We start from the raw sequence: 24,776 nt of genomic DNA, 5'->3' as shown, positions 1-24,776 counted from the left end.
CCTTTCCTCATCAAGTACATCATGTACATCTGCATCAGTAATAGGCTGATCTAGAACATTTTCAGAAACCCCCATAGGCTGTACATTTGCCTCATTGGAAGTTACATTCGTATTTCCACCACTGAAAAGAGGCAACAAAGTGTCATAAATGTCCTGTGAGCTTACATTACTGTCTCTGGTACATGACAGCAAGGGCTGAACAGAATCTTCCACAAACACTACATCCCGTGAAACCAGAATACGTTTTGTTTGCGGATGATACAACCTGTAACCTTTGCTTTCAGCATTATAACCAACAAAAGTACATTTGACAGCCTTATCATCCAATTTTCTGCGCTGCACTCGTGGCACCAAAGCATATGCTAAACAACCAAAAACACGCATGTGCTCAATAGAAGGCTTTCTATCATGCCATGCTTCATATGGAGTAATAGATTGCAAAGCTTTCGTAGGACACCTGTTAAGTACATAAGTGGCACACATAATGGCCTCAAGCCAAAAATAATGCGGCAAAGCTTGACTTTTGACCATACATCGTGCCATTTCCGTCAGTGACCTGTTTTTCCTCTCAACAACACCATTTTGCTGTGGTGTATAAGTCACTGTACATTGGTGTTTTATCCCACGACTAGCCAGAAATGCATTAAATTCATGAGACATATACTCCCCCCATCGATCAGAACGGAGGGTGCCCATAGTACATTTCGAGACATTTTCAGCCATAGCCAGAAATTGTTTGAAGCACATAAAAACTTCGGACTTCACAAACATGTTTGACAGGTGCTTCAAGAGGCGGCAAAGAAGCAACCATATCGGATTTTTGCAAACGCAGCAAACTGGCAAAATTCAGATGACCAAAACGTGCATGCCAAAGTTTTGCATTTGAAATAGCCCTTGAATCTGCAACAGCATTTGCAAAATTTTGTCCACACTTGTCATACAAAGTGAGCTTATACAGCCCACGGCACAAAAGGCCAGATGCAACAATTTCATCAACAAAACTGAGATCATGAACTGTACATCGGTCATCCACAAATTTGACTACAAGTCCAAGTCTAGCAAGTGCGGATACAGACCAGAGATTCTTCTTGATCCTAGGTACATAAAGTGCATCAACAAGTGTGAAGGAACTGCCATTAGCAGCAGTGAGCACAATCTTTCCAACTCCCTGAACTGGATAAGAGGCGTTGTTGGCACAAGTGACTGAATTCCCATGAGGGACAGACTCGAGAGAGGTAAACAATTCATGATGTGAGGTAATGTGCTTTGTAGCACCACTCTCGAAATACCACACATGTGAATCTGCAGCAACAACTGACAAGCATGCATCATGGACAGCAGGATTGTAAGTGCACTCTACGCTAAACGCCCATTCTGCATCAACATCAGCAACACAGTCTCCTTTCACAGAAGACTCAACAATGACTGCATTTGTAGTGGAACCAGCATTTGCAGTGGAACCACCCTCTTTCTTCTTAGTCTCTTTGGCCTTCAACTTAGGACACGACTTGATCAAGTGATCATTGGATTTACAATAATGGCAACGCATCTTCTTTTTGCCCTTATCACCAGAATTGCCAGATGAAGTGCTGCCAGCAGAAGCATTAGGAACAAAATTTTTGCCACTCGCAGCAAAACCATGAGAAGTGGTTGCATTACTGTTACCACCCTTTCTTTGAGAAGCAATAAAAGCCTGTTCAACTGCACGCTGCCTAGTCCTGTTTTTTCTGGAAAGTGACTCTTGCAACAACAATGTGCATAATGCATCAAACTTGACAACTTCAGGATTTCCTTGGGTCATAAGTCTCCAAGTACTAGCAAAAGTCTGGTAGGAATGTGGTAAGGCATCAAGAACAGTCTGCACAAGGGAACTATCTGAAATGACTTCACCTGTAGAAATAAGCTGCTCATTGATATCCTTGACACTAGCAAGGAAAGTGTCTATATCATCTTCCTCATGCATAATCTTCGACTCCAGCTCTTTACGCAACAAAGCACTTTTAGCCTCATTGCGGCTTGCATAAAGACCTGCTAGAATATCCCAAGCCTGTTTTGCAGATTTTGCTGAACGAATGTGAGGAACAATGGTGCGCTTCACAGACAACGCAATCAATGCATGAGCCTGCGCATCCTTAACATCCCAATGAGCTTGTTCTGCCGTAGGCAAAACAACTCTAACAACTGCAATCCTTGCAGCAAGACCTGCAACATCCTCAACATCGCCTACATCCTCAGAACCAAGACGTACATCAATGCCCTACACAATGTTCCAGACACCCTTTGACACAAGAACATGTTGCATCATATAAGCCCACATGGGGTAGTTGTCCCCATCCAACCTGTCCTCAGCAGCAAACATCTTGAACACATCTGTGTTGTTGTTGTCAGTCATGGTAAATGCTGCACCTGATGTGAAAACTGCCCGAAAATAGGAGAAACGGATCGGGAACAACCTGTGCTATATAGCACAAACCGTAGAAGACTATAAGGCACCTATTATGTAAAAAACGGCACTGATAGAAATTCTGCACAAAATGACGAAATAGCCTGTGCAGTACTGCCTGTAGTGGAAACGGAGGCCGAAATGAGCCCAAATCAAAATTCTGAGCAGACGTGTGCTGGAGCAGCTGGCGACTAAGCCCGGGAGGACGTGACTTGCTCTAATACCAATTGTTGGAATTAGGGTTGCAGAGAAACACACACAGCTTGGAGAAGACGAAGGAAGCTCAAGGCACACAATAGAGAGTGTGTTACTTAGTGTGCAATGGAAAGATAGATAGCCCTAGAGTGATGGGCATATATACAATGCACGGGGGAAAAAACCTCCTAAAGAGGGAAAAAATGCCCCGGCGGTCCTAGTGTGTTCACACACATCACTATCACATGTATATGGTAACACCATGGGCTTCTTATCCTTTGGTAGTGCCAATCTTGGGTCTTGAACGGTGAATCAAGTAATCAAGGTACCCTCGTAACCACTTGTGCCAGCACGTCATGTGATAGCTACGATGATTTGTATTATTTAGAAAAAACCATAGGAGCTGTGCGCCTGCCAGGTCCAAGCTCCAATGCATCTTCATAAGCAGTGCACCTCTCCTCACGGGCAGCCCTCAACCTTGCTGACTCGGCTCACCCCTTACTACTCGTTCTCCTGCTTTGCGCGACATCTTAGACTCGCCACATCTCACTTGATTCGCATTTCTTTTACAATAAATTCCAGCCGGTACCCCTACTCACTCTACACCTAAGCAAAAATCTATACTATATATTAAGGAGACGGGTTTTCCAGTGCCACGTGTCAAAGTTTGCTGCATCCGGTGAGTTCCGATTTATATGAGTGAGGGGGAGAGGGGGAGAGAGAGAGAGGCCGCCTTCGACGGCCGGGCGTACTAGTGTTCTAGAAAACGAAGAAGAAGAGATATTTAACGTCGTAGGAACAAATCCATTAGAGACCTCAAAAATCCATCGGAGAGAGAGAAGTTTCGATCTGCGGATATTCCTCGGGAGAGAGAGAAAGGGGCTATGGAGGGCTTGCTAGTGTCACGTTCTGTCGTGGGTGGCGCGGTGGGGGGAAAGGGTTGCTGCCAGGCCTCTTGGAGCCCTATCAACCAGAAATCTCATAATTCTGGCTTCAGTCCATTCTTCACCTTTGGAAACCTTTCAAACACAAGCTCTTCCATGAGCTCTAGTATGCCCGCTCTGGATTCCTGCCAATCATTCGGTACGTGATCAACTCTATACTTACGTTTTCTTGGGGGAGTTTCTGCGTTGGTCTTGTTGCATATTGAATGAATGGATGACTTCCGGCTTTCATTTGCATGATATCATCTGATTTTTCAGTGTTTGTGCTTAGAAGAAGTGCTCATTCAGAAATTTGACAAACCTTTGAAAGGCAGCAAGGAGTTTGATGATTCTGCATGTCTATTTGAACCTGTAGAATGTTGAGCATGCACGGTGTGCATCTGAATGCTCAATCCGAATGTGTTGAATGTGTGGGCAGCAGTTAATGACGTGGCCTTCACTTCAGTTGGTGGCCCTTAGATTGCGTTAGTTGCGAATTTTTCTAGATAAAGTGCGATCTGTGATCTTTCAAGTGAAAGTAAGGCCATTTACAAAAATGTGGCTAGATTCAAAAGGTCCTTCATTATTTCAAGGTGCAGATTTCAACTTTCTCGTTTTTGTTTCTGACTATGTGGTTAATATGAAATGCTTGAAACTAGGACAGAATATTGAACTTTTTTGTAAAAAGTTTAGGGATGTGTATGGTTTAGCGAGGGGCAGGCAGTCGTACATTCTCCATAGGTCTATATCGGGATGCGTATGGATGCGGAAATCATATGGAAAAGACTATGCAGTTGAAACGCTAGTGATTTATACCAGTAGACCATGCACTTCTCTGGTGACATGTTGAAGATGAAGAAAGTCGGAAGCTTATCTAATGAGATGTCGGGTGGGGTCATCGATGTTGGGAACTTGGGGTTCTGTGGGCTGTTCTGGAGCGAAAGGTCCCAATGCTCCCTTCCAGCCAGGATGAGAAGCTGGATGATAGTATTTGGAAAATCATGATGCAGGCTGTCTTGGATGCTTATGACCTTGTTGAGGTGGTCTTGAAGGGCATGGAAATCTACTTTGATGGACTTAATTGATGCTAGAGAGAAGGAAAAGCTACTCAAATGTAGCTTGAACTCGCGGGTTGGCGCATTTATATGCTTGAGCTTTATTCCAATGGTGATTGGGTGTATCAAACACCTGCCTTTGTCGATATTGTTCCATGTGGAGGTGATGTTGGAGATCAGATGGGGAGCCTAGTTCTAGTAATTTTGCATCTTGAAAGGATCATGTTAGTAAGATAGATGTGAAGTGAGCCAGGAATAAGAACTCCTTGAAGAAATAGAATAGATTATAGAAGTTGTGCATCGTGAACTTTGAAGGAATCTCTAAGATATGATGGAAGTGTGATGGGTCTGGTCGTTTCTAAAAAGATTAGCCACAGGAGTACTTGAAGGACTCACAACCATTGGATTCCTAGGACTTGGATCTTGGAGCTTTCACAAACTGCTGACGTGTCAAGCCACTGAAGAATGGAGCCAACCTACAGCTCCCGACCGAGAGGCCTAAACCCTAAGAAGTAGTAGCAGAAGAAGTAGAAGCGGCACAAGAAGTTTTACCAACAAAGCTAGACCCACTTACACACATAAGAATTGCGTGGTGAGCGGCAGCTGTACGAAAGACCCACAAATTACGTTGGACTGTTGATGTGGCAACCTGTACGGAATTCCTGGATTTTGCGTTGACATGATGATGTGGCAGCTGTACGGATTTCCGAAAAATGTGTTGGTAGCTTTTGGACGCTAGTGCTTTTGGGACCAAATGCTGTCACAAACTGGTGATGTGGCAGCCCAGACACAACCTTGCTGACGTGGTAGCAACCCGGATATTGCATCGACAGGTCGACATGGCAGCCCAGAAATCCGCCGGATTTTACGTTGATGATGTGGCAGTAGTCTGTACGTTGTATGGAATTGCGCAAATTACGCTCGTTGTTTTTAGCAGCTTTTGGATGAAAGATTTTTAAGGAATTGCTTTTGGGACATAAAGCTTTTGAGTTAAAAGATTTTGGGGCTCTGCTTTTGGGCATCCCTTGTACCAATAAATAAGCGGGCTAGGTCGCATCACTCAGAGCATCTGGACACAGAGCTTGAGAGTGAGCACCTGTCGACTCTCTTGTACTCTGAACACAGATTAATATGAAAAGAAATATCGAAAGGGACGCCAGTCTTTGGGGCCAATATCTCTGGGCATCAGAGCGCGACCGATTTCTCTTCTACCGGGAAATCTGATCGTTTTCTCGCGACACTTATGGATTCTGACAAGAATCACACGACTTCTTCTATATCTGCTAATGTGGGAGGAGATCACAATGAAGATTTTCATGATCAAACAAAGGAAGAGTACGGGCCACCTCGGCCTACTCAGTTCGAACTTGAAGAGATGGAATGTCGACAGCAGGTTGACAAGGCAACAAAGTAGATGATTAAAATTGTGAAGGATTCGAAATTTGCAAAATTTTTGTCTCAGCAAATCCATCGCAGAAGTGCACAATCAATGGCAAAAAGCCACAGAACCACCCATCAAACCGGTAATCAAGAAACCTCCTTCTCCGAGTATGTTTACAGAGCAAGAATTACAAGAGGTGGTACATGAACACAGACCAGAGAGTTCTAGAGCAGCTGAGGAACATGGGAGAAAAGGTAAGATGAAAGCTGGTTCCAGATTGCATGGGTAGTGACCCAAGCACGACTGATGAAAGTACAGAACTTTGTCAAGCTTGGGGCAAAGTGAAAGATCAAGAAGCCCCGATTTTCTTCGACGGAGGAGCCAAGATCAACTTCATTTCACCTGAATTGGCGGCGCGGCTCGAGATTACGCGTTTTGCTAGAAATCACCATATCAACACCAACGTTTTCAGATCAGCGCCAGTGTTTTCACATCAGCAGCCAGCGTTTTCAGAGTTCAGCCCCTTTCCGTCGTAGGAAAAGGCTTGGATCTGCCTTCGCGATTTCCCCATGTGATCCGATACTTCAGCAGCCCATCGAGCCTCCCCTCAGCCATTCCCTCGCCAGCATCGAGTGCTCCACTGCTGTCCATCATCGGCATCATCGAGATCTGCATTTTCAGCCTTGCCTTACGTGAGAGATATACTTCGTTTTACGATGCAGATTTTCGTTTTTGCAGTTAGCTTCAGCCCTTCACTCCTCTCTCATTTGGAAAGAAATTCAGCCCCATATCTACCCTATGGTGGCCATCCGCAATCCCACATCGAGCAAGATCCAAAGGTGCATCAAATCAGCCCCAGAGGTGCCTCGTCTTGAGGAGTTACCGCGGTACAATCATCAATAGAGTCTGCACTTGAGGTATTGCATGTGTGTGCATTCCATTTATGCAATCTAAAGCAAATACCACATTGGCAACGGCGTGGGGGGCCCTTGAGAGGGTTAGTTGGGACCCCATCGGGTGTCGTTCTCCTCCTCTCTCTTTCTCGCTCCCTCTACACATCTCTACTGCACTCTCATTCCCTCTCTTCAAAAAAAAGTTAAAGAAACCATCATTCAAGCTAAAAGCAATCACTAACACAAGGAAGGAAAGAAAAAATATGTGGAAGTGTAAAATCTAGATCTTCACCATTTCAATTCCGCTGCACTTGACATTGGTATTAGAGCTTTTAAGATTTTGCACTAATCCACTAATCTTTGAAATTTTTCCTCGAGTGTTTGAGTGTGTGTTGTAGCGTTTCGCCGAAGGACGCTTCTCTCAATCACAGAATTGTCATTGTGCGTACAAGAGGATAGTTGAATTTGCGCCAAAAACATGAAGATATTGATTGTGAGTATCAAGATTTGTTAGCGGTCTATGACGACAAAGGAAGGCGCCATCTAGATCAGCCTATTAGCTTTGGAGTCTTGGCATTGTTTGCACCACCATCTCTCCCATCTGCTTGGAGAATTCAATCATTCTAGAGGAGGCATTGCATCGTCATTGATCTGTACAAATCTTTGGCAGCACATGCCCACACCATCTACATTTTCTTAGCAATCGGTGGCCATCAATTCGGAGCCAAAGAGTTCCAATCCGAAGCAACCACCGCGGGAGGTCACATGCATTGTGAGCCTACATTAGCGGCCACATTCGTTGCAAAGCCGAGGATTCATCTAGAGCTTCCATCACGAAGCCACAAGAGGAGCCTCTTATCATTGAGGAGTTATTTGGCGGTTTCATGAGACATCATACAAAGGACTTGCCATGGTTCGTGGTCATTCCAAAGAACATATCCATCTTCATCTCCCATTCGACGTTGCTCGCCAATCTTCCCGCGTAGGGCAACATAGGTTGGTTAGTAACCTTCGAGGACAACTGCAATTGAAAGTGTATCTCCGGCAAGAAAAATTCACTCTTCTTGGCATTGATAACTAACTTGTGATCTCACAATGCCTGAAAGACGTGTAGCAGATGGTGTCTATGTTCTGCCTCATCCTTAGAGAGGACTATAATGTAAGTGCCGACAAAAGATCTGTACTCTCTAAAAATCCTATCCATCATTCAGTTGAAAGTCGCTAGAGCATTGGTAAGGCCAAAAGGCATCATTAAAAATTCATATAAACCGAAGCTCGTCTGAAAAGCTGTCTTGTAGACATATCCCGGCGCGATTCTCATGTGATGATATCCGCTTTTCAAATCAATCCTACTGAAACAAGAGGATCCCTGTAGTCGGTCAAGAATATCATCGATCCGTGGAATCAAGAATCTGTTCTTGATGGTGATTTTATTGAGAGCTTTGTAATCAATGCACATCCTCCAAGATTTGTCTTTCTTTAAAACCAACAACATCGAAGAGTAGCAGGGTGAAGTACTCGGCTGGATAAGACCCTTTTCCAAGAGGTCTTTCACTTGGTTCATAATCTCTTCATTTTGGGCTCGGCCAATACGATAAGGTGGCCAGTTCGGTGGTGTGCTTCAAGGTTTTAGATCAATAGTGTGATTCAGAAGATCAATCGGCATGAGTGTGGAGAAAATCTTGGCGTTCTTTATCAAGTCGAGACATATTAGTTCTGTGTTCATCATTAAAATCTTTCAAATAGATCGAGTAAACAAACAAATTGGATTTCATTAATTTGGAAACGGCCGAAGCCGATACAATAGGGCCAGACTCGCCCTTCAGTTTCACATCAAGTATAATTTTTTAGCCCTTTTCATTTGTCAAAGTCGCTTTCTTCGCCCGATAATCGACCACGGCGTTGTTCTTATGGTACCAAGGGACTCCGAGGAGGATGTCACAACCTTCCAAGGGCATTATTTAAAAGTCCTCATGCCCCAAATACCCCTGACAATGTGATTGAAGTTTGCCAATGACATGTAATGGCTATGTCCTGTTCGGGTGCCACTAGAACTGCCTCTGCTGGTGGTCCCATCCGATCGGGTGAGGCAGATGTGAAAAGTGGAATCGCTAGGCTGCCCTTCTGCTAGCTCTAGGTGATCTGCAACTTGCTCAATTGCTTGGCTTGATTGCTCCTAGGGGTCACTTATACAAGGAATAAAAGCTAGGTCGGGCAATGCCACTAAAAATCCCACGATTTGTAGAAATGTCACTTATTAATGAAATTCACTTACAAGAGGTGCTTCACATGCAAATGAATACCTAGTTTGAGAATTAATGTGTAAGGTGCAACGGAAGTGAATGTTGAAATTTGCTCAAGATGAGTGCTCCGAACTGTGCTCAAGGTTCCTTTTCCTTATGGAAGGGAGAGCCTTCCATTCCTTTAGTGAGCGAGTGTAGTGGACACAAACAAAGTGATGAACACTGTGAATGAAGGTGCTGAGACTGAGAGGTAGAGAGAGAAGAGAATGCGACACCAGGAAGTTGTCAAACCCTCCTCCGAAGGCCCCACTCTCGATGGCGAGAGCGGTCTACTTATGATTGCACAAATCTCTACAATGTTGGACTTGCTGATGAAGTCGACGACGATAAGGACCACGATGAGACGGGTTGAAATCTGAGAATGCTAAGGGCTGAAATCTGCAAATATTTATCTGCTGAATTTTGACCCGAAGTGTCTTGCAGATGCAAAAACGCTAGGGCTGAAAATGGTCTTGCTGTGGAGAATCTGCTAACACTGGGGCTTCTGCTTGTTCTGCTTGGTCTGCTGTCGCTAGGGATCTGCAAGAGCAAAAACGTTGGCTGATCTGGTCCAAAAACGCCAGCTTTCTGCTGTGAAGAACGCTAGGGCATCTGGGGGTTCTGCTGAGAAGTTGCCTGTTGAACGAGTGCTCCTGCCGCCTCTTCTGCCAGAAAGAGCTAGCTCTGGTTTGCTTATCTATTATCTTAGCAAAATTGCCCTATCTAGTTCCCAACAAAAGTCACTTAAAAATAATAAGTGAAAAATGTCAAAAATAGGGAAAATAGGTCTATGCACTGTAAAAATGCTCCTGATGGGTTCTGATGGAAATCTGATGATCATGCTGTGTGTAACCGGAGGATATGCATCTACTCTACGTGTCTGGTCATACACGGTCTGCGAACAGACTCACAAAAGTGCCAGATCACTTCCTATTCTAGACTGATTTGATTGAACTGAATCCTGGTCATGCTGTAGCTTGTCCACGGACACATAGGGTTGGATGTGTCACGTGACATCTCCTCCTTTTCAAAGTGAGGTATGTTGGGTTAAAGGCCTCCTTTTAATGTATATTTTAAAGGTACTAACCTTTGGCCAAGTTCACATTGAACTTAATGTGAACTTGGCCACTAACTCATTAAATTGGTCCTTATACAATAATAAAAGGATAGTGAGTTTTTTACAAACTCACTCACTTATCCCCTTGAGAAACTTACATGCCCTCTCTCTTTTGCTAGCGCCTCCTCTCCTGCTGGTCTTCGCCTCGCTTCTCTGCATACACTGCACTTCTTCGCGTGCTCTTTCACTTGCACACATCGTCGCGCGCTCATCAACTGGTATCAGAGCCTGATTAGGGTTTGCCCACAAACCTGCAAACGATGAATTTCAGCCAAGAAGGTCAACTTTCTCGCGAGTTTTTGCAATTTCGTCGCCAAAGGATTCGTCCCCGGACACTAGAGAGCTCTCGGCAACCCAAATTGACCTAAAACATGCTGAAATTAGGTCAAAAACAGGGGACTTAGCAAAAGTATTCCCACACCTTAATACATCATTTGCAAAACCTGTATTTTCGCTGTCATAACCTGTAATTTCTCGCTACCCGAAAACCCTGAAATTGTTGAAAAACAAGCCCTAAAACAGGTGTTTTAAGCAAATATCAGATTTACGCAAGTTTTTGCAAGTGTTTTTATGGTGCGATTACATTGGGGAAAGTGCAAATTGATGCAATCTACGCACGTTTGACAAATTTTGTCTATGTATGACCATTTGTGGCTCAAGTTCATGCAATTTTGATGCTACAAATTGGGGCTTTTGCGCTTACATGCTTCTAAAGGCTGTGTATTAGCCTTATGTATGTCTTCTGAGGTTAAAAACAACTAAATTTGTTGTTTTCGAGCACAAATTCGCTCGCTGAAATCTCCTGTGCATAAATTTCAGAAATTGAATTTTGTGCCCAAATCGTCCTATTTTGCCTCAAATTGCTCCTTTGACCATTTGGAGCTGTAGTGCACATCTCTGTGAGGCTATACTCTGATTTTTGCGCATTTTGCCTAAAAATTCAAGGTATTATCCCTCTTATTTCATGCAACTATGGCCTCATCTTCTTCGGATGTGAAGAATCTCTTCGAGATTAGGAGGATCGATGGAACAGGTTTTGATCTTTGGAAAGACAGGATTCAGGGAATCCTATTTCTTAAGGATTGCGAAGGGGTACTTGAACATGTGAAGCCACAGAATATGACAGATGAAGCATGGGTTAGCATGAACAGGAAGGCTGTTACATACATTAAAATGGCGATGACCGATGAGACCATCATTGATGTGAAAGGTCTCACGACTGCTTTTGATGTGTTGGAGAAGTTAAAGGGAATGTATGAAAATACAACGCCTGTCATCGAGGTGCACTTGATGCGAAAGCTTGTTGGCATGCAACTAGATGAGTCCAAGTGTGCGGTAGAGCACTTGTCATTGTTCGCAGGTACTTTGTCGCAGTTACAGGAGTCTGGCTTGTCCCCTTTTGCTTCTTGCTTATGACCTTACCTGAGTCATGGGAAACTTTGGTGGTTTCGTTGTCCAATAACCCCAATTTGACCTTTGATGGTGTTAGGGGTTCTATCTTGAATGAAGAAATCAGGAGGAAAGCAAGTGGAGAGGGAGGTAGCTCTGCCAACATGGTTAGAGGCAGGACAAAAAAGAAGAATGCTTATGCACAAAGGAGTAAGAGTAAGAGTAAAGAAAGGGGAAATGCAAGCAAAGGCAAGGGTGATGTGACTTGCTATCAATGTGGCAGGAAAGGTCACAAGAAACCTGATTGTGGGTACTATAAAGCTGAGTTAGAAAGGAAAAATAATGGCGGAGACAAAAAGAAAGAGAAGAAGGAAGTCAAGGCAGATGCACAGGATAACTCAAAGGACAAAGAGAAGGCCAATGTGGCTTCTAGTGTCGTGATTGAGGAGTTGTCAGATGTAGAGGACATCTTTTGTGCCACTTTGTCAGATAATGATGCTTATGACTTTGATGCCTCTCTTAATATTCATTCACAGGACATGCAGAACACCAAGAGTGATCTTATTGATGCTTTGTTGACTGTTAATGATGCATTGTCCCAGACTTGGATTGTTGATTCCGGTGCTTTATTTCATGTGACTCTTATCAAGGAGTGTTTCTCTACTTTTGATGCAGGCAAGCGTGGCCATGTATACCTTGGAAACAATCATGCATGTTTTATTGAGGGTATTGGCACTGTGCATCTCTCCATAGATGGCACAAATGAGCTTGTCTTGCATGATGTTCGATATGTGGCGGGAATCAAGAAGAGTCTGCTTTCTGTTGGTCAGATGGATATGCATGGTTACAGCATCTTGTTTGAGAGAGGGTCATGGAAAATGACCAAAGGCTCAAGGCTGATTGTAAAGGGCACAAAGAAAGGGACACTTTATTGCATGCATGGAAAGGCCGTGTTGGGCAAGTTTATTGCATTGGCTGAAATTAACTCTCACATGGAGTTGTGGCACAAGAGGCTTGGCCATATGAGCCAAAAGGGCCTTTCTAAGCTTTGTACTTTGAACAAGCTTGATGCTAAAGGCACAAAGCTTGATTTTTGTAATGAATGTCAATATGGCAAGCAAGTAAAGCGTTCTTATTACTCTGGTGTCTTTCGTAAATCTTGTGTGCTTGATCTTGTACATTCTGATGTATGTAGCATGCCTACTAAGTCTATGGGTGGTGCATGTTATTTTATCTCCTTTGTTGATGATCATTCTAGGAAAATTTGGGTTTATTTGCTTAAGTCTAAGGATGAAGCCTTTGTTGTGTTTAAGAGATTTCATGCATTTGTGACCACCCAAACAGGTAGAAAGCTAAAATGCTTGCGTACAGACAATGGGGGGAAGTACACAAGTGCTGAATTTAACAAGTTTTGTGAAAATTTGGGCATTAAGAGGGAGCTTACTGTACCATACAGCCCAGTACACAAGTGCTGAATTTAACAAGTTTTGTGAAAATTTGGGCATTAAGAGGGAGCTTACTGTACCATACAGCCCCTCTTCTAATGGTGTGGCTGAAAGATTCAATATGACACTTTGTGAGAGGGTGAGATGCATGCTGTCCACAGCTAATCTCTCATGGATTTTGGGAAGAAGCTTTGAAAACTGCAGTGCATATATGCAATTGATCCCCTCACATGTCTTTGAAAGGTGACATCCCTGAAGAGGTTTGGTCTGGCAAGCCTCCTTCATATGATCACTTACGCATTTTTGGTTGCGAAGCTTTTGTGCATGTTAGACCTGAGTTGAAGAGTAAACTAGATGCGAAGTCCATTAAAGGCCTCTTCATGGGATATGGTGAAGAAGGCGAAATGGGTTATAGGATTTGGTTACCTCAGCTCAAAAGGGTTGTACGCAGCCGGGATGTTGTTTTTAATGAGGCAAGGCTGCTTCAAAACAATTGTGCCTCAAAGCATGACCATAAAAGGGTGAATTTCAGCATGACCAGCCACCTGTTAGGCCTATTTTTGACCACTGAAAATGTAGATGATCTAGTGGTGTTTGAGCCAGATGATGTTGGACAACAAATTGAGGCTCCTGAAGGGCATTTGCAGGCAAGAAACAATGTTGAAAATGGTGCCGAAAATGATGTACAACAGCCCATTGTTGATGATTTTGTAGTGCCACTTGATGTAAATCCATTGCCGGATAATGTGGATCATTGGGTGAGGCGGTCTACTCGTCAAAGACTGCCTGTGAGTCGATATGACCCCTCTTTGCATTACATTATGTTGACAGATGAGGGAGAGCCTCTTACGTATAAAGAGGCAAAGACATGTGAGCACAGCGACAAGTGGGAGCTTGCTATGCAGGAAGAGATTAAAGCTTTGCATGCTAATCATACTTGGGATTTGGTTGAATCGCCCAAAGGAAGGAAGGCTATTCCTAACAAATGGGTGTATAAAATCAAAACTGTTGATGCAAAACCCAAGTATAAGGCAAGGCTTGTGGCAAAGGGATATGTTCAAACCAAGGGCATAGACTTTCAGGAAGTGTTCTCCTGTTGTGAAGATGACCACTTTGCGTGTATTGTTTGCCATTGTGGCTGCTCTTGATTTGGAAATGGACCAAATGGATGTACATACCACTTTCTTGCATGGTGATGTGAAGAAGACCTTTACATGAAGCAACCTGAGGGTTTTGTCATCCCTGGCAAGGAACATTTGGTATGTATGCTCAATAGAAGCTTGTATGGGCTGAAACAATCATGTAGACAGTGGTACAAGAAGTTAGATCGCTTCATGCTTAAACATGGTTACAAAAGAAGCCATGCAGACCATTGTTTGTATACCAAACGTGATGAGGATGGCAGCCCGATCATTCTTGTGCTCTATGTAGACGATATGTTGATAGCTGCAAAGAAAAGAAGCACTGTAGATGCTCTTAAAGGGCAGCTGAAATCTGCGTTTTTAATGAAAGACCTTGGGGCAACTGAACATATACTTGGAGTGCGTGTTACATGGCAAAGAGACAAGCGCCTATTGTATTTGTCGCAAGAAAAGTACATTGAAAAGTGCTGGATAGATTTAACATGGCTGAAGCAAACCCTCTTGGTGTGCCATTACAGCCATACGTTAAAATCTCCAAGGATGATTGTCCCAAGTCAAAGGAAGAAGCCGATGACATGCAAAGTGTGGCTTATGCTTCAGCTTGTGGTTCACTTATGTATGCCGGAGTTGTGAGCCGGTTTATGGCTAATCCAGGCAGGTTGCATTGAGATGCAATGAAGTCCATTATGAGGTACTTGAAAGGGACTAAAAACAAATGCCTCTGCTATGGTAAAGGACCAATGGAGTTGAAGGGATTTTGTGACTCTGACATGGCTGGTGATGTGGATACACGGAAATCCACAAGTGGCTATGTATTTACTCTTGCGGGAGGTGCTATTTCATGGTGTTCTAGATTGCAAAAGATTGTTGCATTGTCTACTACAGAGGCTGAATATTTTAGCCACTGAGGCTTCCAAAGAAGCTATTTGGTTAGCACGCCTATGCAGTGAGTTTGGCTTGCCTGCCAAGGCACCTATGCTTGGTTGTGATAGCCAGAGTGCTATATGTCTGGCAAAGAACGCCATGTTTCATGCACGCACAAAGCATATTGATGTGTGGTATCACTTCATACGAGAAGTGCTTGAGGATGGCCTTATTACACTGGTTAAGGTCCATACATCACAAAATCCAGCCGATGCTCTCACTAAGTGCTTACCCAAAGCACAACATCATCTATGCATAGAGATGGTGGGAGTCATATAGCTTAAAGGCGCCATTTATGCCTTTAAGTGGGAGGTTGTTGGGTTAAAGGCCCAAATGGCCCCCTTTTAATGTATATTTTAAAGGTACTAACCTTTGGCCAAGTTCACATCGAACTTGGCCACTAACTTATTAAATTGGTCCTTATACAATAATAAAGGGATAGTGAGTTTTTTACAAACTCACTCACTTATCCCCTTGAGAAACTTACGTGCCCTCTCTCTTCTTCTAGCGCCTCCTCTCCTGTTGGTCTTCGCCTCCCTTCTCTGCACACACACTGCACTTCCTCGCGTGCTCTTTCACTTTCACACACCGCCGCGCGCTCATCAAGGTACTGGTACCGAATTGTATGGTGGTGAGGGAGATCGCCAATAGCATCCAGAATCCTGGAAAGGACTCTTCGCCGGCCCACTCTGATGTGTGGGTCGTGCGATACTTGAACTTCATAAAGGTCTGCAATGCCTTCTTCTTTGGGCCGCACCGAAAGCGACACAAAGTCATTTGTGGCTCCTTCAATGCTTCAACTTCGTCTAGAGTCATGCGTCTACCTTCTTCTAGAATCTCTGAGGCGGAAAATTCCTGAAACCACTTCCAACACAAAAATATGAACATACCCATTCCCTGTAAAGTGACTGGAAAAAATCTCGTCTTCTCTAAAGACTGTGCATGCAATGTAGATGAACAAATAGATGGAGTGCCAACTCGTTCACCATACACACGCAAACAATGAGATCGAATCTTGTCTTTCTGATCTAAATCAATCAATTGTGGCAAAACACAATGGAAATGCCGATGCTTGATGCTGAATCCTTCTTGTGCTCTTTCTGAGATTGTGTTGTGCCAAGGAAGAGACATGAAATGTGACTTCCTTGAATGCATACTTTTCAGCTTTTCATGAACAATCCGCATATATCCGTGCTCATTCATGAGTGAAACGTGCTCAACGTACAATATGTCATGCCTAGGAAAAGGGATCACATAGAGACGCTGACTAAAATATAGGAAACGATCACGAATGAAACACTCAAACAATGCGTGTTGACAAATCTTTCGAACACATAGTACTTCCTGAAAGGGTTCTTTGGATCTAGGCTCGAGAGCCAAGATCGGTTCGTCGTGTTTGATCGAATCTTCTTGTGGGGGTTCTGTGGACCTCGACTCGAGAGCCAAGACTCGTTCTTCGTGATTGATCGAATCTGCAATGAGGTTAGCTTCGCTAGAAAAAGCATCAACTAAACCATCATCCTTGTGAACAATCACGTCTTGATCATACAGATCATCATGCTTGTGAGAAATCACATCTTGATCATGCAAATCATCATGCTCGTGGGAAATCACATCGTGATCATCATGCAAATCATCATGCTTGTCCTTATCATTGAAATCATTATGCAAATCTTGTGGCTCATGCTTGGGAGAAGAAGAGACTAAGAGTCTCCTTTTCCCGAATCTCTTCAATCTTCGCTTGCACATTAGAAATGAGAGAGGAAGAATGAACAACGTTCTTGCGATCCAATTTTGTTTTTCTTTCTGCGTACTTGCGATCAAATTCTTTGGCCTCCAAGCGTAATTGCTCGCGCTCACGCTCCATGGTTGCCATTCTTGCTTCGTGCCACGTTGTCATCATGTCCATCATTGCCTTCCACCAAGTCTCCATAGGATCTGATGCAATCCTTGGCGTAGATGGGGAAGGGGGAGAGTTGGAAAAACCTCATGGTGGGGAAAATTCTTCTTCACCTCTCTCATGCTCATCACCTCCAAGCGAAGTATCCATTCCGCTTCGAGTGATGACCATCCACTGAAGTCTTGGGTTCTTCTGGGTTCTTGTGGTCTTGGGTTCTTAAGTTCACGAGGAACTTGGGGTTCTTAGGTTCTTAAGTTCACGAGGAACTTGGGTTCTTGGGGGTCTTGTGTTCTTGAGGTTCTTCTTTCGCTTGCAATCTGTGTTAGAGAAGGATCTTCTCTTCACCCGAGTTCTGCTCTTTTTTGTGGGCGCACCCCTTGGTGGCATTGCGCTCACACCAAGGTTGCTTTTTCCCACCTCACGTCGATTGGCCGGCCGCTAAGTGCACGGTCCGCTCTCAATGAGTGAAAAGAGGTACAAGGGGAGGTTGGACAAGCCCTTCTTTCTTGGGTTTCCTGTCACTCTTCAAAAACACGATGAGGAATCGACACGCCCAAGAGAACTTGGGTTATGTGCGACCGCAACAAGCAAAAAAAATTCTGTGGTTCTTGTGGTTCTTTCCTTGAGTGATACAGAACACTACCAAAGCTTTGATACCAATGTAAGGTGCAGCGGAAGTGAATGTTGAACTTTGCTCAAGATGAGTGCTCCGAATTGTGCTCAAGGTTCCTTTTACTTACGGAAGGGAGAGCCTTCCATTCCTTTAGTGAGAGAGTGCAATGGACACAAACAAAGTGATGAACACTGTGAATGAAGGTGCTGAGACTGAGAGATAGAGAGAGAAGAGAATACGACACTAGGAAGTTGTCAAACCCTCCTCCGAAGGCCCCACTCTCGATGGCGAGAGCGGTCTACTTATGATTGCACAAATCTCTACAATGTTGGACTTGCCGACGAAGTCGACGACGATGAGGACGACGACGAGACGGGCTGAAATCTGAGAATGCGAAGGGCTGAAATCTGCAAATATTTATTTGCTGAATTCTGACCCTATCTCGGTGATTGAAACGAACTAGGAGATAGGATCTCCCGGCTACACAGACCGCCTACAGATACGCGTCGGACGAACCACCCGACCATAGACACCATTCGGCAGCTCCCCGTGCTGGGGCCAACGTCCGAGGATGTAGGCGTGCACCTGTAAGACCGAGCGTCCCATACCACCCGGCCTCACCTCCTCAAGGTGACCTCGCGCACTCCTAGTCTCGCGGGCTAACCATTGGCACTCTGCCAGTGGGGGTCGATAACTGTAAATGAGGCCTTGGCCTCCCTTTTATAATAATGGCCGGACACACTGGTCGGGTTCACACTACATCCACCCGGACCCTGGACGCCCATCCCGACGGCATCTGGGCTAGATTCCCTCTCCTGTGAACGGGACATAACATACTTCCCTCCTTAAGAACCATTGATGTCCTCATCAATGAAGTGGGGATACTGAGCCTTCAAAGCTTTAACAGGTTCCCAAGTAGCAAACCTTTCAGATTGACCCTTCCATTTAATTAAGTACTCGTCATAAGCCTTTTGGCGCGAATAACGGGTACGATGATCTAGAACTACTTTTGGCTCTTGAGGAATATGCTCAGTTTGCATATCTTGCCATACATTTTCCTTGATAGGCACAACAACGTCGGCGTCGCCCAATTTGACTTTGAGGCGGCTGACCTGAAACACTGGATGTACACTAACATCCGAAGGAAGAGCTAGTTTGTAGGCAACTTGGCCAATTTTCTTTGTGATCAAGAACGGACCACAATATCTAGGTGAAAGCTTATAATGCTTTTCCGTTCGCATAGTCTTGGAATCCTTGGGTATCTTCAGATAGACCCATTGTCCCACATCTAGTGTCCTTGGAGACCTCTTTTGATTAGCATAAGTAGTGACTCGATCACGAGCCGTTCTTATACTATCCTTAGCCAGTTCGAGCATTTCTTGCATGTCATACAGGAAATCACGAGCTTGGCGTTCCTTGACCTTCTCTAAGCCAATAGCAATTGGGGATTTAGGCTCAAATCCATACATCAGCATGAACGGGCTAAATCCAATAGCAGAATGCTTGCTACTATTATAGGCAAACTTTAACTGTGGAAGATACCTTTCCCAATCAGATTGCCTGTGAGAGACATAGGCTCTCAACATGTCCTCTAACGTCTGATTCATCCTCTGAGTTTGTCCGTCGGACTCAGGATGGTCAGAAGACGACATACTCAACTTCGTTTGAAGATGAGTAAACACATTTCGCCAAAATCGGCCAGTGAACTTAGTATCTCGATCACTGACGATATCCTCTGCAAGACCGTAGAGCTTATAATGCTGATCGACAAATAAAACCGCCAACTCATGGCTTTTTACTGTCGACTTTGTTGGTATAAACTTCGCCATTTTTGTGAGTCTATCGACCACAACCCAAGTAGCGTTATTGCCCCGACTAGTATTTGGCAAACCAACGATGAAGTCCATGGAAATACTTTGCCATTTGGCATCTGGGATTTCCAATGGGTGTAGCAGGCCAACTTTCCTAAGGCGCTCTGCCTTATTGACCTGACACTCAGCGCATCTCTTCACATAGCTCTCTATGTAAGAGCGCATTCTTGGCCAGTAGAAATATCGTTTGACCAAAGCCAAAGTTCTCTGGATGCTTGGGTGCCCAGCGCGAGGAACATCGTGGCATTCGCACAAAATCTTTTGTCGAATCTCATTGATTTCCGACACGCAGACTTTACCATTTCTGAACAATAGTCCATCTCTAACGGAATATTGTCGTTGTCTCGTCTCTCCAGCACGACTCACTTGGGTCTCCGGATCAGCCAAGCCTGTATGCGAGTCATGCCCTGTCACAAAGTGATGACGTGGCGGACAACAGAAACCCTAAAATTCTTGCAAACCCTAATTTTTGCCAAAAACCCTAAATTCTGGAAATCGCGGAGGCGGATTACTAAAAAAAAAATAAAATAATTTTTTTTTTTTGGAAAATGATGAGCGACGCGAATTTTGCTTTTGCTTTTTTTTTTATTAAAAAAAAAAGAAAAGACTCTCTAAGAGAGAGAGAACTGATGCTTTTGATTTTAAAAGCTTTTGGGGCTCTGCTTTTGGGCATCCCTTGTAACCTTTAAATTAGTGGTGAGGGCCTCACTTCTCAGAGCATCTGGACGCAGAGTCTGAGAGTGAAACCCTAACCGCTCTCTTGTACTTTGATGATTGATTAATACAAAAAGAAATACCGAAAGCGGCGCCAGTCTTTGGGGCCAATATCTCTAGGCACGGAACTCCGCCGGGCCAGTGCAAATCTATTGTGATCTGCGAATTGTTTTGAAGTGGTTATTTGATGCTGTCGCGGTTGATTCTTGACTTGGAGTGTCCAAGTTTGTTACAGTGGTATTAGAGCACGGCCGATTTCTCTTCTACGGGAAATCCGATCCCCGAATTTTTTTCCCGCGGCACCTATGGCTTCAGGCAATGATCAGTCGACTCCCTCTGCATCTGGAGATGCGGGCTGGGATCACAACGAAGATTCAGACAGAGAGTATGGCCCGCCTTGGCCTACTTGGACAGAGCGGCGAGAGATGGAGTGTCGCCAGTTAATCGGCGATGCAACAAAGATGATGCTCAATTTTGTCAAGGACCCGAAAATGGCAAAATATATGAACCAGACCTCTTTGGAAGAGGTACAGACGGAGTGGCAGAGAACCACAACACCACTCCCGAAACCCGCTCTCAAGGAACCTTCTGCCTCTAAGAAATATACGGAGAAGGAATTGGAGAACGTGGTTGATGCACGGATTGCTCAGCTTTTTGACACGCAAAAGAAAGCCAAGAAGCACGGCAAAAAGCAGAAGAAAGGCACTGACTTCCCGGGATATTTAGGTCGTCGGTCGACATTTGACAAGGCAAAGAAATTGAAGAAGCGCGTCAAGTTTGAAGACCTACCCAGTTCTTCTTCTTCTTCTTCTGACAGTTCTTCTAGCTCCTCGGATTAGAGCGAAGAAGACAGAAAAAAGCAAAAAGCGAAGCAAGACACAAAGCTTCGGAACGGGCAAGAAAAAGGCAAAGAAGGCTACATCTCGCCCAGAGACTGACAGTTCTACTGAGGACTTGTCTACAGACAGCTCAGATTCCGATGACGGAAAGTTTTATGCGAACAAGAAGAATTTTTACAAAGCCAACCAGTATGACTTTCTCAAAGATAACAGCAAGAAAGTCCGAGAGTTTAAGGAAGGTGGCCACTCGATCAAGTTTGATACTTTTCAGGATACTCAGATGCTTCGAAGGCTTTGTCTTTTATACAGCAGTTTGATATCGCTTTCGCGGGAGGATGCTATTCAGAGCACTCCAAGATTCGGAGAGCTGCCTCTTACTCTGAGGGGAATGCTCGTACTTGGTGGTCCACGCTTCTATTAAGCAAGACTGTGCCAGTTACATGGCTGAAATTCAAGAGGCTTTTTATTTCTTCTTGGTTGACTCAAGAGTTTGAGCGAGATATACGAGCTGCTTGGAACCATCTCCGGATGACCAAGAGCGATACAGTGAATTCTTATTGTGAAAGATTCTGGAGCTCTTTTCTACCCGCCTCTTCATTCAAGAAGATCTCGTTCAGAGAACAGATTGAGCGGTTTACCTTGGGTCTACCTACAGAGATCCGAGATCACTGCTTGGAACAGAAGTCAGCTTCTATTCAGGAGTTGATGAGTCATGTGAAGCGGGGCTTTGCCATTCACTCTGGCAGTCTGACCTACCCCACAGATGAGGCCATGACACAACGAGCCGAACAGACTTCTGGGAATGAAAGTAGAATGAAAAAGAGCAACCCGGAGAAAAAAAAAGGATGCACGACCCAAGCTTACTCCTGAGGAGACAGCTCGCTTCATCAGAGAGGGGAAGTGCTTTGGATGCGGGGAACATGGACATATTTCCGCAAAGTGTCCTGATAAGGCACAGAAAGAACAGAATGATAAAGACGACGACAGGTCTGAGAGTTCGAGAGCAGCTGAGGAATGTGGCAGAAAAGGCAGATAGAAAAGCAGAACTGGTACCACATGGCGTGGGACCTGCACCGAATCTAATGAATGAAAGTACAAACTTTGCCGCTTTCGGGGCAAAGCGAAGGATCAGGAAGCTCTTTTGAAGGAGCCAAGGCCAACTTCTTTTCACTTGGAATTGGCGGCTCGATTTGGAACTACGCCCGACAGACTGACGCCACAGGCGGAGGTAGTTCGACTGGCACCCGGATGGGATGTTGCCATTACACCGAGCATTGGCAAACTTCGTTTGCAATGACAGGGGTGTTCAGGGCACGTGAGTGACGTTCTACTCGGGATCCCTTGGTACCACAAGAACTACGCCGTGGTTGACTACCGGGCCGAGAAAGCGACTTTGATAAATGAAGGGCTTAGAGATTGTACTTGATGAACTTCAGTTTTCTTACTCATTCTTTTGGGAGAACTGAACGATGGATAAAAGTTGAATATGTTTTGACCTGAAGAAAAGAACGCCAAGATTTTTTTCTCCACGCTCATGCCGATTGCTTTTGAGAGGGCCTGAAGATCATACCATTGATCTGATATCTGGAAGCACGCCACCGAATCGGCCACCTTATCGTGTGAGCCGAGTACAGAATGAAAAGATTATGAACTCAGTGAAAGACCTCTTGGAAAAGGGTCTTGTCCAGCCTAGTACTTCACCGTATTGCTCTCCAGTGTTGTTGGTTTTGAAGAAAGACGGATCTTGGAGAATGTGTATCGATTATAGCACTCTCAACGAAATCACCATCAAGAACAGATTTCCGATTCCTAGGATCGATTATATACTCGACAGGTTACAGGGATCCTCGTGCTTTAGCAGGATTGACTTGAAGAGTGGATATCATCAGATCAGGATAGCACCAGGAGATGTCTACAAGACAGCTTTTCGGACGACTTTTGGGTTATTTGAGTTTTTGGTGATGCCTTTTGGCTTAACCAATGCTCCTGCGATATTTAACCGGATGATGGACAGGATTTTTCGAGAGTACAGACTATTTGTTGGCACTTTCTTTGACGACATCATTGTTTTCTCCAAGAATGAGGCAGAACACAGAGATCATCTGCTTCAAGTCTTTCAGGCAATTACGAGATCACACGTTAGTGATTAATGCTAAGAAAAGTGAATTTTTCCTACTAGAGATACACTTTTTGGGACACATTGTGTTAGCAGCAGGAGTGCGAATGGACCCGGCCAAGATAGAAACTATCCGTGATTGGTCCGATTTGAGGAATGTCCATGAAGTTAGAAGCTTCTTGGGACTGTGTTCGTACTACAGGCGGTTCATACGAAAGTTTGCAGAGGTTGCTTCCCCTTTGCATACCTTGACACAAAAAAGGAGTACCTTTTCCGTGGGGACCCACAGAGGTGACTGCCTTTCGGACATTGAAAGAGAAATTGACTACGGGACCAGATTTGACTTTGCCGGACTTGCAGAAGTCATTTGAAGTATATTGTTATGCTTGTGGTCGTAGTCTGGGTGCGGTCTTGATGCAAGAAGGCCATGTCATAGCTTACGAGAGCCGTTTGTTCTCTAGGCCGGAGATGACAGCACAGATCTATGGGAAAGAGCTTTTGGCGGTTATCCATGCTCTTACTCAGTGGCGGCATTACCTACTCGGAGCGGATTTTACTGTCTTTACAAACCATCAGAGTTTGCGCTACTTCTTGTCACAGAAGCAGCTTTCGGAAAAGCAGATGCGGTGGGTGAACATCTTGTCACAGTTCCACTTCCAGATTGTCCATGTGCAGGGACAGAAGAATGTGGTGGCAGATGCTTTGTCTCGAAAACCGTTGGTTCAGGCTATTTCCGCGATACATCATAGGAGCTTCGAGGATATGGTCGATCAGTATGCCATAGATACAGATTTTGCAGATATTTTCACACGGATACGGGATGGGGAGACAGTAGCGGGATACTCCCTTCGGGAAGGCTACTTGATGAAAAAGACTATGTTGTGCGTTACACAGCGGTTGAGGGAAAAGGTTATGACTGAATGCCACTGTCTACCTTTTACGGGTCACCGCGGCATTGCTACCACCATGAAAGGGGTAGAGAGATATTTCTTTTGGCCGAGACTCAAGAAAGATGTGGAAGAGTTTGTGCGCAGTTGCTTGGTATGCCAGAAGGTCAAGTTTGACAGGCATAAAGCACGGGGATTGTTACAGCCTTTACCCATACCCACCTGCCCCTGGGAAAGTATAGCGATGGATTTCATTTTTGATCTCCCGAGAACACAGAGTGGTCACGATGGTATCTGGACTGTTATTGACAGATTTAGCAAACAGTCAAGCCGGATCACTTAGCGAGACTGTTTGTGGCCCAGATTTTCAGATTACATGGCATGCCTGAGACAATTGTCTCCGACAGAGACCCCAGATTTATGAGTTTGTTTTGGAAGGCAATTTGGGAGAACATTGGCACGCGGTTGCAGTTCTCGTCATCGTTCCACTTGCAGACTGACGGGCAATCTGAGATTGCCAATTCAGTGATTTTAGATTTATTGAAGTCTTGTATCTCGCATCAGAAGACTCAATGGGAAAAGAACTTACCTTTGGTGGAATTTGCCTACAATAACACGATACACTCTTCGACGGGGAAGACGCCATG

The 24,776-nt window shown here is 44.5% G+C and overlaps 1 protein-coding gene across 1 annotated transcript in view; it reads left to right on the top strand.

Annotated features, from left to right (window-relative positions):
- The first annotated feature begins 3,448 nt into the window (after positions 1 to 3,448).
- LOC147420180 (Zim17-type zinc finger protein) overlaps positions 3,449 to 24,776 on the top strand; it is a 30,882-nt gene continuing 9,554 nt past the window's right edge. Inside the window, exon 1 of the mRNA XM_086504685.1 lies at positions 3,449 to 3,721. Coding sequence (XP_086360811.1) covers positions 3,523 to 3,721 — 199 coding nt within the window. The 5' untranslated portion in view covers positions 3,449 to 3,522. The remainder of the gene's footprint in view (positions 3,722 to 24,776) is intronic.

The sequence above is a fragment of the Adiantum capillus-veneris genome, chromosome 28 (assembly GCF_014529385.1).
Source record: "Adiantum capillus-veneris isolate H3 chromosome 28, ASM1452938v2, whole genome shotgun sequence".
NCBI classification, from domain to species: domain Eukaryota; kingdom Viridiplantae; phylum Streptophyta; class Polypodiopsida; order Polypodiales; family Pteridaceae; genus Adiantum; species Adiantum capillus-veneris.
The sequence above is the reverse complement of the archived record's forward strand: the minus strand, read 5'-3'. Positions and strand labels throughout refer to the sequence as shown.